The sequence below is a fragment of the Schistocerca gregaria genome, chromosome 9 (genome assembly GCF_023897955.1).
Source record: "Schistocerca gregaria isolate iqSchGreg1 chromosome 9, iqSchGreg1.2, whole genome shotgun sequence".
Taxonomy (NCBI): Eukaryota; Metazoa; Arthropoda; class Insecta; order Orthoptera; family Acrididae; genus Schistocerca; species Schistocerca gregaria.
In genome coordinates, this window is record NC_064928.1 from 148,019,309 (window position 1) to 148,032,702 (window position 13,394).

General features: G+C 44.0%; 1 protein-coding gene across 2 annotated transcripts in view; it reads left to right on the forward strand.

The window, feature by feature from the left end:
- Positions 1-13,394, forward strand: part of LOC126292109 (uncharacterized) — a 106,629-nt gene that overhangs the window by 42,786 nt on the left and 50,449 nt on the right. For both annotated transcript variants that reach the window (XM_049985936.1, XM_049985937.1), the window contains exon 3: positions 9,818-10,141. In XM_049985936.1, coding sequence (XP_049841893.1) covers positions 9,818-10,141 — 324 coding nt within the window. The remainder of the gene's footprint in view (positions 1-9,817; positions 10,142-13,394) is intronic.

The following is a 13,394-nucleotide window of genomic DNA, read 5'->3' on the forward strand; positions in this document are numbered from 1 at the left end:
ACGGTGTGCGGGACCGTTGCCCAGCTTCATGGAGACGCTTGCGAATGCTCCTCGCCGATACCCCAGGAGCAACAGTGTCTCTAATTTGCTGGGAAGTGGCGGTGCGGTCCCCTACGGCACTGCGTAGGATCCTACGGTCTTGGCGTGCATCCGTGCGTCGCTGCGGTCCGGTCCTAGGTCGACGGGCACGTGCACCTTCCGCCGACCACTGGCGACAACATCGATGTACTGTGGAGACCTCACGCCCCACGTGTTGAGCAATTCGGCGGTACGTCCACCTGGCCTCCCGTATGCCCACTATACGCCCTCGCTCAAAGTCCGTCAACTGCACATACGGTTCACGTCCACGCTGTCGCGGCATGCTACCAGTGTTAAAGACTGCGATGGAGCTCCGTATGCCACGGCAAACTGGCTGACACTGACGGCGGCGGTGCACAAATGCTGCGCAGCCAGCGCCATTCGACGGCCAACACCGCGGTTCCTGGTGTGTCCGCTGTGCCGTGCGTGTGATCATTGATTGTACAGCCCTCTCGCAGTGTCCGGAGCAAGTATGGTGGGTCTGAAACACGGGTGTCAATGTGTTCTTTTTTCCATTTCCAGGAGTGTATATAAATGACCTACTAGATTCTGTCGGAAGTTCCATGCGGCTTTTCGCGGATGAAGCTGTAGTATACAGAGAGGTAGCAGCATTAGAAAATTGCAGCGAAATGCAGGCAGATCTGCAGCGGATAGGCACTTGGTGCAGGGAGTGGCAACTGACCCTTAACATAGGCAAATGTAATGCATTGCAAATACATAGAAAGAAAGATCCTTTATTGTGTGATTGTATGATAGCGGAACAAACACTGGTAGCAGTTACTTCTGTAAAATATCTGGGAGTATGCGTGCAGAACGATTTGAAGTGGAACGATCATATAAAATTAATTGTTGGTAAGGCGGGTGCCAGGTTGAGATTCATTGGGAGAGTCCTTAGAAAATGTAGTCCATCAACAAAGGAGGTGGCTTACAAAACAGTCGTTCGACCTATACTTGACTATTGTTCATTAGTGTGGGATCTGTACCAGGTCGGGTTGACAGAGTAGATAGAAAAGATCCAAATAAGAGCGGCGCGTTTCGTCACAGCGTTATTTGGTAACCGTGATAGCGTTACGGAGATTTTTAGCAAACTTAAGTGGCAGACTCTGCAAGAGAGGCGGTCTGCATCGCGGTGTAGCTTGCTGTCCAGGTTTCGAGAGGGTGCGTTTCTGGTTGAGGTAGCGAAGTCCTTCTAGCTTTCCCCTACTTATACCTCCCAAGGAGATCACTAATGTAAAATAAAAGAGACTAGAGCGTGCGTGGAGGCTTCCTGACAGTCGTTCTTCCCGCGAACCATACGCGACTGGAACAGGAAAGGGAGGTAATGACAGTGGCACGTAAAGTACCCACCACCACACACCGTTGGGTGGCTTGCGGAGTATAAATGTAGATATAGATTTAGATGAGCCAGAACGTTATGAGTGACAGAATGGTGACTGGTGGTTCTGTCGGCTTGTGAAACAGTAATGAAGAGACGATTGGGAAGTCCTTCTAGCATATGTTGAAGTCCACTGACATAAGCGATTGTGTTAAATTTCAGGTTGTTATGTTCAGTCATCGAGAAATGAGAATAAAGTGTCGGACGTCCACACCGCGGCACAGAAGGTGAGATTGGAAACTACCCTCTCTGTAAAGCAGGTTGTATGACGATCTCTGTCACGTCAGACTACAGAGTACAACGCTGACACAGGCACAAGTGCTTCCCTCCAGTGCACATAGCTGAACATGTCACTCCATTGCAGATGACCATGTGTGTCCCCATGTTGATTTAACAACATTCTCAGTTACGACTGCAGCGCGGACAGAAACTGTGACATTGGACTGTAGATCAATAGAAATGTGTCACCTGGTTGAATCAGTCAGGTTTCTTGTTACATCTTGGTTGACACAAGTCGATGGTGAGAGTATTATTTCATAGGATTAATTCACTTGAGATTCTTCGGAACCTTGGTAGTAAATGAAGACTGCAAGACAGCTGTAGATTATATGAACATTATTGTGGGCCACATGCATTCCTTCATGATTAACACATTAACTGACGGTGATGATGTCTTCCAGCAGTATAATTGTCCAAGTAGTAGGGCCAGAATCATACAGTATTCTGAGGAACTAACGTCGGTGTCTTGGCTTCCAAATTCGAAGGATCTGAACCTTATGAGCACATCTGGGACAATATCAGGCACCAGTTCCTTGCCTACCAAAGACGTGCTCATAATTTGCTGGAATTGCTTCACCTTGTGTGCAAAACTATTGCCACATATCTCCAGAAACCTGTGCATAATCGCAGTTGTATTGTGCTATAAATCTGCATCAACACGCTGTTATGCAGGTGTCGCACGTTTTGTTTCATAATTGTACATTAATCAAGTTGTACCATTTAGAGTACGTAAGAATTTGCAGACACAGTATGTCAGAATGGCTTTCTAAAGCGAGCTGAGTGTGTCAGAAAGGAGCCTTATTCTAGGAGACCACAAGTTTGGCCATTTATTCAGAGAGGTTTTGGAGTAGTTATATGTGCCAATGTGCATTAATGGGCAAATGAGCGTGAAGTGGCAATAAAAGGGCAGGCCAAATATGGATCTCATAGCTCTACGAAATCAACTGACAGTGATTGGGAATGTCTAAGGTGTACTTTACAAAGGAATCACCAGACGTATTTCCCATCAACTACTGCTGAGTGGTCAGTGGAGATTGCTACAACTTCTTTGTAGTTAAGAAACCAGCCCTGGCAGAATTAGGTAAACATTCTGACACCATGATTTTGCACCACTCCTTAAAAAAAGGTGAAATAGTATTCATCTACAAAACAAGGTAATTGCAAAATCTCTCATAGCAGCGATTCTATTAAGTATGTAATTGTAGCCTTGTCTGACATCCCAGCATATTGTATCAAGTAGTCCACTTCCATGGCTAGTAGTTAATTTTTTCTCACTTTATTATTGCCAATATTTTAAACCCACATGTATGTACTGAGATGACAGAAGTAATCAGATAGTGATATGCACATACACAAATGATATAGTATCACATACACCAAGGTATAAAAGGGCAGTGCATTGTTGGAGCAGTCATTTCTACACAGGCAATTCACGTGAAGAAGTTTCCAATGTGATCATGGCTGCAGAGTGGAAATAAGTAGACTTTGAATAGGGGATGGTGGAAGGAGCTATACCCATGGGACATTCCATTTCAGAAATCTCTAGGGAATTCAATACTCTCAGGTCCACAATGTCAAGAGTGCGCCAAGAATGCCAAATTTCAGGCAACTTGTCTCACCACAGACAATACAGAGGCCAATGGCTTTCATGTAACGATTGAGAACAGCAGTGTTTGCGAAGAGTTACCAGTGCTAACACACAAGAAAAACTGCATGAAACAACAGCAGAAATTATTGTGGATAGAAAATTTATGCACCCATTAGGACGGTGTGGAGACATTTGGCATTAATCAGCTGTGGCAGCAGATGACTGATGCCTTTGCTAACAGGATGACATGGCTTGCACTGTCTCTCCTGGGCTCGTGACCACATCAGTTGGACCCCAGACGATTGGAAAACGGTGGCCTGGTTAGATCAGTCTCGATTTCAGTTCGTAAGAGCTGATGATATGGTTCGTGTGTGTCACAGACCTCGCCAAGCCATGGACTCAAGTTGTCAAATACGCAGTATGCTAGCTGGTGGCTGCTCCATAATGGCGTGTACTGTGTTTACATGGAATAGACTGGCCCTCTGGTCCAACTGCACCAGTCATTCTCTCCAAGTGGTTGTCTTTGGCAACTGAGAGACCAATTACAGCTATACATGGGCTACATGTTGCCAAACAACGATTAAAGTCTTATGGATGACAGTGCGGTATGTCAGTGGGCAATAGTTGTTAGTAATTCGTTTGAAGAACATCCTGGACAGCTGAGTGGATGATTAGGCCACTCAGATCGTCTGACATGAATCCCATTGATTATTCATGGGACATAATCGAGAGATTCATTTGTGCACAAAATCCTGCACTGGCAACACTTTTGCTATTACGCATCGCTGTAGAAGCATGGTGGCTTAATATCTCTGTAGGGAACTTCCTTCGATTTTCTGAGTCCATACCACATCGAGTTAGTGCTCTAAGCTGGGCGAAAGGATGTCTGATGTGATATTAGTAGCTATCTAATGAACTTTGTACTTTCTCATATATATATATATATATATATATATATATATATATATATATATATATATATATATATATAGCGTGTCCCAGCTATCTTGTCCTCCCAAAATATCTCTGGAACAATAACAGCTATTGGGAAACGACTTTCACCGATATCAATGTAGAGCTGGGTACCATGAATGTACATATTTGGAAACATTCTAAAACGAAAGCATATGTGTTTTTTAACACAAACTTACGTTTTTTTAAATGGACTTCCAATATTTTTTTCAGCAATCCATAGCATGACAAAGCACATACACAATGGTGTTGATTACATCACAATATTCCCATTACGTCCCGAGATATTGAGACGCGAAGTTGACGCTTGAAACACCCGACATGCGCTGCTAGCGCACGTCCTGAGGTTCAGGCGTGAACCCCATGCTGCCCGTAATCGCGATGTGATTGACAAGTGTCCCTCTTGATAAGTATGGAGGTGTGATTGCACATGTCAATCACATCGCGATTACGGGCAGCATGGGGTTCACGCCTGAGCCTCAGGACGTGCTCTAGCAGCGCATGTCGGGTGTTTCAAGCGTCAACTTCGCGTCTCAATATCTCGAGATGTAATGGGAACATTGCGATGCAATCAACGCCATTGTGTATGTGCTTTGTCATGCTATGGATTGCTCAAGGAAAAATATTGGAGGTCCTTTTAAAAAAACATAAGTTTGTGTTAAAAAACACATATGCTTTCGTTTTAGAATGTTTCCAAATATGTACATTCATGGGCCCCAGCCCTACATTGATACCGGTGAAAGTCGTTTTCCAATAGCTGTTATTGTTCCAGAGATAATTCCATACATGGCTCATTCACATTATTTATTTATAACTAAGGTTAATAGGGTTAAAACAGGTTAAAGAAGTTAAAATAATGAATCCACATTATTGTTGCCAAGCATCACTCTTGTATATTTTATGCAAGTGTGCTCCCTGCCGCCGTTGGATAAGCAGCTGCAGCAGCAAGTCGTATAACCCTAGCCTACTTGTTTGTTAGATAGTTTAATTAATTTCTTTGCGTGTCTTTGGGTACTTGCATTGTTTAATTCATATATTTCGGGCGTATTATAGTATTTGAGGGTTGTAGCATCGCGCCTTAGTACCTGAATAGTGCAAATTCGCGTAGTCGTCTGTCTTCTGTTTTTGTTTTGAACAGCCAGTGTCGGTTGGTCACAGTCAGTGTGCTCCCTGCCGCCGTTGGATAAGCAGCTGCAGCAGCAAGTCGTATAACCCTAGCCTACTTGTTTGTTAGATAGTTTAATTAATTTCTTTGCGTGTTTTTGGGTACTTGCATTGTTTAATTCATATATTTCGGGCGTATTATAGTATTTGACAGTTGTAGCATCGCGCTATAGTGTTTACTTCGTAGATTCTTATTTAAATTGCGTGCGAGTTTCGTATAGGAGGTGCAATTTCGAGTTTTAGTTACTGTAATCGTAAATTCAGCAGATTGTAGCGCAGTCGTTAGGCATTTGTACAGGTTAGTTGATACATTCTTTGCGTGTTCCGCTTGCGTTATCTAGGCACGGACTCGTGTTTCGGTAACTGTTGTTAAACATCGATTAGAATGGACAGGGACTGCGATTGCTGTGTTCGGATGAGGGCTGACTTGGCATCCCTTCGCTCACAGCTGCAAAACGGCGCTGACTTCGGTCGCGCAGCTTGAGGCTGTTGCCAATGGGCACCACTGTGGGGAGCTGGACTCGGGTATCACGGGGATGTCAACCTCGTCCCGTCTGTCCCCAGATCGGTCTGCCGCTGTGGTTGCCCCGGTTGCTGCCCGCAGTGGGGCTGAGCCCTCGCCTGTGGTTGATTGGGAGGTCGTTCCAAGGCGTGGCAGGCAGCGAAAGGCGTCCCCGGAGGCTGATCAGAAAGCCTCCCCGGCGCGTCTGACAAACCGGTTTCAGGCACTGTCTCTGGCTGAGCCAGATGCAGCTGCCTGCCCTGTTTCAGAGGATCATTCTCAGTCTTCAAGGTCCGGGCAATCGCAGAGGGTGGGCTTACTGGTAGTTGGGAGCTCCAATGTTAGGCGCGTAATGGGGCCCCTTAGGGATACGGCGGCTAAGGAGGGGAAGAAATCCAGTGTGCACTCCGTGTGCATTCCGGGAGGAGTCATTCCTGATGTGGAAAGGGTCCTTCCGGATGCCATGAAGAGCACAGGGTGCAGCCAGCTGCAGGTGGTGGCACATGTCGGCACTAATGACGTGTGTCGCTTTGGATCTGAGGAAATTCTCTCTGGATTCCAGCGGCTATCTGATTTGGTGAAGGCTGCCGGTCTTGCTTACGAGATGAAGACAGAGCTCACCATCTGCAGCATCGTTGACAGAACCGACTGCGGACCTTTGGTGCAGAGCCGGGTGGAGGGTCTGAATCAGAGGCTCAGACGGTTTTGCGACCGTATTGGCTGCAGATTCCTTGACTTGCGCCATAGGGTGGTGGGGTTTCGGGTTCCGCTGAATAGGTCAGGAGTTCACTACACTCAGCTGGCGGCTACACGGGTAGCGGAGGCTGTGTGGCGTGGACTGGGCGGTTTTTTAGGTTAGAAGGCCTCGGGAAAGTGCGGGATGGGCTGCAATGTCAAAGGGTGCTTGGCAATTACAGGACGTGCTTGGATCAAGGAACAGTCGGAATTATAGTTGTAAATTGTTGTAGTTGCGCTGGAAAAGTCCCTGAGCTTCAAGCGCTAATAGAAAGCACAGAAGCTGATATCGTTATAGGTACAGAAAGCTGGCTAAAGCCTGAAATAAGTTCTGCAGAAATTTTTACGAAGTCTCAGACCGTGTTCAGGAAAGATAGATTAGGCAGAATTGGTGGTGGAGTGTTTGTGTCTGTCAGTAGTGGTTTATCTTGTAGTGAAGTCGAAGTAGATACTCCGTGCGAATTGGTGTGGGTGGAGGTTATACTTAACAGCCGAATTAAGTTAATAATTGGCTCCTTCTACCGACCCCCAGACTCCGATGATACAGTTGCGGAACAGTTCAGAGAAAGTTTGAGTCTCGTAACAAATAAATACCCCACTCATACGGTTATAGTTGGTGGGGACTTCAACCTACCCTCGGTATGTTGGCAAAAATACTTGTTCACAACCGGTGGTAGGCAGAAAACGTCTTCCGAGATTGTCCTAAATGCATTCTCCGAAAATTATTTCGAGCAGTTAGTCCACGAACCCACGCGAATTGTAAATGGTTGCGAAAACACACTTGACCTCTTGGCCACAAACAATCCAGAGCTGATAGAGAGCATCATGACTGATACAGGGATTAGTGATCACAAGGTCATTGTAGCTAGGCTCAATACCATTTCTTCCAAACCCATCAGAAACAAACGCAAAATAATTTTATTTAAAAAAGCGGATAAAGTGCCACTAGAAGCCTTCCTAAAAGACAATTTCCATTCCTTCCGAACTGACTATGCGAATGTAGACGAGATGTGGCTCAAATTCAAAGATATAGTAGCAGCAGCAATTGAGAGATTCATACCACATAAATTGGTAAGAGATGGAACGGATCCCCCGTGGTACACAAAAAAGGTCCGAACGCTGTTGCAGAGGCAACGGAAAAAGCATGCGAAGTTCAGAAGAACGCGAAATCCCGAAGATGGGCTAAAATTTACAGACTCGCGAAATTTGGCACGTACTTCGATGCGAGATGCCTTTAATAGGTTCCACAACGAAACATTGTCTCGAAATTTGGTAGAAAATCCGAAGAAATTCTGGTCGTATGTAAAATACACAAGCGGCAAGACGCAGTCAATACCTTCGCTGCGCAGTGCCGATGGTACTGTTATCGACGACTGTGCCGCTAAAGCGGAGTTATTGAACGCAGTTTTCCGAAATTCCTTCACCAGGGAAGACGAATGGAATATTCCAGAATTTGAAACACGAACATCTGCTAGCATGAGTTTCTTAGAAGTAGATACCTTAGGGGTTGCGAAGCAACTCAAATCGCTTAATACGGGCAAGTCTTCAGGTCCAGATTGTATACGATTAGGTTCCTTTCAGATTACGCTGATACTATAGCTCCCTACTTAGCACTCATATACAACCGCTCGCTCACAGATAGATCTGTACCTACAGATTGGAAAATTGCGCAGGTCGCACCAGTGTTTAAGAAGGGTAGTAGGAGTAATCCATTTAACTACAGACCTATATCATTGACGTCGGTTTGCAGTAGGGTTTTGGAGCATATACTGTATTCAAACATTATGAACCACCTCGAAGGGAACGATCTATTGACACGTAATCAGCATGGGTTCAGAAAACATCGCTCTTGTGCAACGCAGCTAGCTCTTTATTCGCACAAAGTAATGGCCGCTATCGACAGGGGATCTCAAGTTGATTCCGTATTTCTAGCTTTCCGGAAAGCTTTTGACACCGTTCCTCACAAGCGACTTCTAATCAAGCTGCAGAGCTATGGGGTATCGTCTCAGTTGTGCGACTGGATTCGTGATTTCCTGTCAGGAAGGTCGCAGTTTGTAGTAATAGACGGCAAATCATCGAGTAAAACTGAAGTGATATCAGGTGTTCCCCAGGGAAGCGTCCTGGGACCTCTACTGTTCCTGATCTATATAAATGACCTGGGTGACAATCTGAGCAGTTCTCTTAGACTGTTCGCAGATGATGCTGTAATTTACCGTCTAGTAAGGTCATCCGAAGACCAGTATCAGCTGCAAAGCGATTTAGAAAAGATTGCTGTATGGTGTGTCAGGTGGCAGTTGACGCTAAATAACGAAAAGTGTGAGATGATCCACATGAGTTCCAAAAGAAATCCGTTGGAATTCGATTACTCGATAAATAGTACAATTCTCAAGGCTGTCAATTCAACTAAGTACCTGGGTGTTAAAATTACGAACAACTTCAGTTGGAAGGACCACATAGATAATATTGTCGGGAAGGCGAGGCAAAGGTTGCGTTTCATTGGCAGGACACTTAGCAGATGCAACAAGTCCACTAAAGAGGCAGCTTACACTACACTCGTTCGTCCTCTGTTAGAATATTGCTGCGCGGTGTGGGATCCTTACCAGGTGGGATTGACGGAGGACATCGAAAGGGTGCAAAAAAGGGCAGCTCGTTTTGTATTATCGCGTTATAGGGGAGAGAGCGTGGCAGATATGGTAAGCGAGTTGGGATGGAAGTCATTACAGCATAGACGTTTTTCGTCGCGGCGAGACCTTCTTACGAAATTTCAGTCACCAACTTTCTCTTCCGAATGCGAAAATATTTTGTTGAGCCCAACCTACATATGTAGGAATGATCATCAAAATAAAATAAGAGAAATCAGAGCTCGAACAGAAAGGTTTAGGTGTTCGTTTTTCCCGCTCGCTGTTCGGGAGTGGAATAGTAGAGAGATAGTATGATTGTGGTTCGATGAACCCTCTGCCAAGCACTTAAATGTGAATTGCAGAGTTGTCATGTAGATGTAGATGTAGATGTAGATGTAGAGAAACCATAACACTAAAATTCTTAGGTGATAATTGTTAATGTCGAAATGATATTCTTCTGGAGAGGAAATCAGACATATGGTGATGCATTAAACACGTTGTAGGAACACTGTAGAACCACCAGACAGCGCCCTCCAGAGCAGCCACTACCAGCAGCAGCCACAACAGCAACAGGCTTCACTGCAGCAGCAGCTGCTGGAGAACCAGAGGAGGCGGCTGCAATTGCAGCTGAAGCAGGTGCAGCAGCAGCTGCAGCAACACCAGCAGGAGCAGCTGCAGCAGGAACAGCTGCACACGTCGCATCAGCAGCCCGGGAGCCAAGCACTGCCTGCTGTGTCAACGACCACAACACAGCAGGTGCAGGTGACGAAACTGGCCACTCCGCTTCCACAGCTGTTCCACAGTCACGTTCCACCTGAGTCACATTCGTGAGTACCACATTGTTCAAAATCATGATTTGTGTTTGCGGCTATGTCATCATGGCCTGTTCTTTGTTTCCATCTGCAATACTTTCATAAAAGCTCCTAACGGACACTTCGCTCTGTCAGAAAACTAGCTACAACAGTCTTCTGGAAAGTACCACATGTTGTGTGACTTGATTGCACTCTGTAAAAAGTTCACTTCGAAGCAATGCACCAGCTGATGTCAGAGTGAAACATTCAGGCAACACAAACGATATGCTCCAGCACAGACCCTTGCTTTCCGTGGGCAATACTTCCCTGACTGAGCTATATTTACACACTGCAGCATATGACTGTTACATCTTGTCTCCTAGACTCGAAAATCATAACACCATGCAGTTGTATCGTCAAGTAACATAACAGTACAGCGTAAGCAACAGATCAGGAAGCCCATCGTGGAAAGAAATCTTGGATTGTGGTTAACATATTTTTCCACTACATCGTTCATGGTACAGGACAAGTCCTGTAAAAGCCTTCCAGAGGATGGAACAGATGGCAGATGATAGTTGTGATGTGCACAATGCCATTTGCATGCATAAATGAGCTGGTAACAACTTTACCTACTTTGGTTCAGTAATTATTTAACCATTGTTTACAGTGACTGTGTGTTATTATAAGGAAGGATGGTAGTAACAACTTTACCTACTTTGGTTCCATAATTATGGAAGCATTGTTCACAGTTCAGGAAGAATGGAATTACAGCAATCACTCACAACCCAACTGCGTTTTTATTACCTATCTTCAGTGCATTTGAATGAGTTATAATCCACGAAACTGCCAGCAGTACACGCAGAAGAAAACTGAGAGGTCCTCTTCAGCCTATACATCAGTGGAGTCATATCGTGACATCTACTGCTGGGAGTTTGTTGGATTGTAGCTCACTCAGATGCACTGAAGATGGGTATTTATAGCTGAAATCTAGATATGGAAGAACATTTAAAAAGCCAAGAGTAGCTGTTGTACTCTACAAAAAAAAATGGTTCAAATGGCTCTGAGCACTGTGGGACTTAACTTCTGTGGCCATCAGTCCCCTAGGACTTAGAACTACTTAAACCTAACCTAGGGACATCACACACATTCATGCCCGAGGCAGGATTCGAACCTGCGACCGCAGCGGTCGTGCGGTTCCAGACTGCAGCGCCTAGAACCGCTCGGCCACTACGGCCGGCTGTACTCTACACCCTCAGTTATTTGTTGCGTGTATTCCAATTTCCGTTTTACTCTACAGTTTTTTCCCCCAACCCTCTATTACCATGGATGTCTTAATATATGTCCTATAATACTGTCCCTCCTTGTTGTCCATATTTTCCACAAATTTCTTTTCTCTCCAGTTCTACGGAAAACCTCCTCTCACCTTGTTAGGTTTTGAAAATACCTCTAAAACAGCGCATCTCAATGCTCCAACTCTTTTTTTGGTTTTCCAAAAGTTCTTGATTCACTTCCCTTCAGTGCTGTGCTCTAGACATACTTTCTCAGAAATTTCTTCCGCTAACGAAGCCTGATGTTTGCCACCATGGACATCTTTTGGCCAGGAATGTTCTCTGTGACTTCACTAGCCTGCTTTTACGTCCTCCTTAGTTCGTCTGTCATGTGTTACTTTGCTTCCAAGATAACAGAATTCCTTAATTACATCTACTTTGCGGTCACCAATTTATCCCTAACTTATTTTTGCTAGTCCTTGTTACTCTTGCCTTTCTTCGAGTTACTCAATATCCGTGGCTTGTGCTTATATTGTTCTTTCCATCCTCTCTCCCTGATTTTAATCCCGATTTTGAATCTTTCTTTCTAGAGTATTACCTATGAAATTTACGGGTCTGAATGTGAGTCCTGGTCTGGTGCATAAGTATGTTAGAAATTTTTATAGCAGAGTACAGATCGTTTGCAAATAAATGATTCATTCTAAAAATATACGATTAGTCTTCAGACAAGTCAACACAAATTGTGTGACTGATAGACAGTGTATACAGGGTGATTCAGCTGTGTCGACTTATGGGTTTCATGCAACCTGCAACTCTTTCAAATACCACGTGAAAGATTTTCATATGCTCTCGCTCGCTACATGCTAACTATCAGCCCTACAGAAAAAAATTAACAGGACCTTTTTGTAGGAAATTTAAAGTAGTTAAATTCTCCATCAGGATATGTTTTCGCTAGAGGCTGTAGCTTTCGAAGTATTCAAGAAAACTCTACAAAAATGACCTTCAATCGCGTTGAGTAACTCAAAAACCGTCGCCTCCAGCGAAAACGTATCCCAGTACAAAATTTAACTACACCAAATTTGCTACAAAAACATTCTGTTCACCTTTTTCTGTAGGACTAATAGCTTGAACGTAGTGAACGAGAGACTAAGTAAACCTTGCATGTGGTATTTGAAGGCGTGGTGGGTTGCATATACCGCACAGGTAGGGGGCAGCTAAATCACCCTGTGTGTGTGTGTGTGTGTGTGTGTGTGTGTGTGTGTGCGTGTGTGATTGAACAAGAGCTCTATCATTTGTCCCAGAATGATGAAGCCAAAAATTCTTCATAGTTCCTTCCAATTATACCGACTAAATGCTAGCACAGTTTCATAAAATAAAAAGCCACGCGAAATCGACATTATACGTTTCGAAAACAAAAGTCTTGAAGCTGGTCTGATAAACAGACAAACAGCCTTCCAGTTAATCGCAAAGACAGAATTTCTATAAAAAGAAGATATCAATATAAACCTACAAAAATCAGTGATGAGTCAGAAAACTTGCAGATGTTAAATGTAGGTGTTATTCTGCCAATAGAAACTCTATCGGATTCAAACTAACACTATAAACCATACATATCAGCACAGAGAAAGTTTATACACAAAAGTGAGGTGTCTTTATGTTTATATCAAATAACAACAGAAATTTCTATATCTTCTTGCCAAGTAATATTATCGTTCGTAGTAAAGAGATGTCGAAGCTTGTGGTATTACTAGTTTAATGTTTCTTGCAGAAAGTATTAATGATATATTGTAATTTTTTACAGTAGTCAGTAAAGAGTGTTTAATGTAAAATAGGTATTCGTTGTGCATGTCTTTACGAAAATCATGTCTACTTTTCTAATTTGGTAATCACTAACAGTGTGTCTTTTCAAAAAGACATGAATGTGAGTATGAAAGAGTATGTAAGCAGCTTAATATCATATTTGTTGCGTTAATTGCAGGGATGTCTCATAATGTGAATTTATCTAATGCCTTATGAAATGT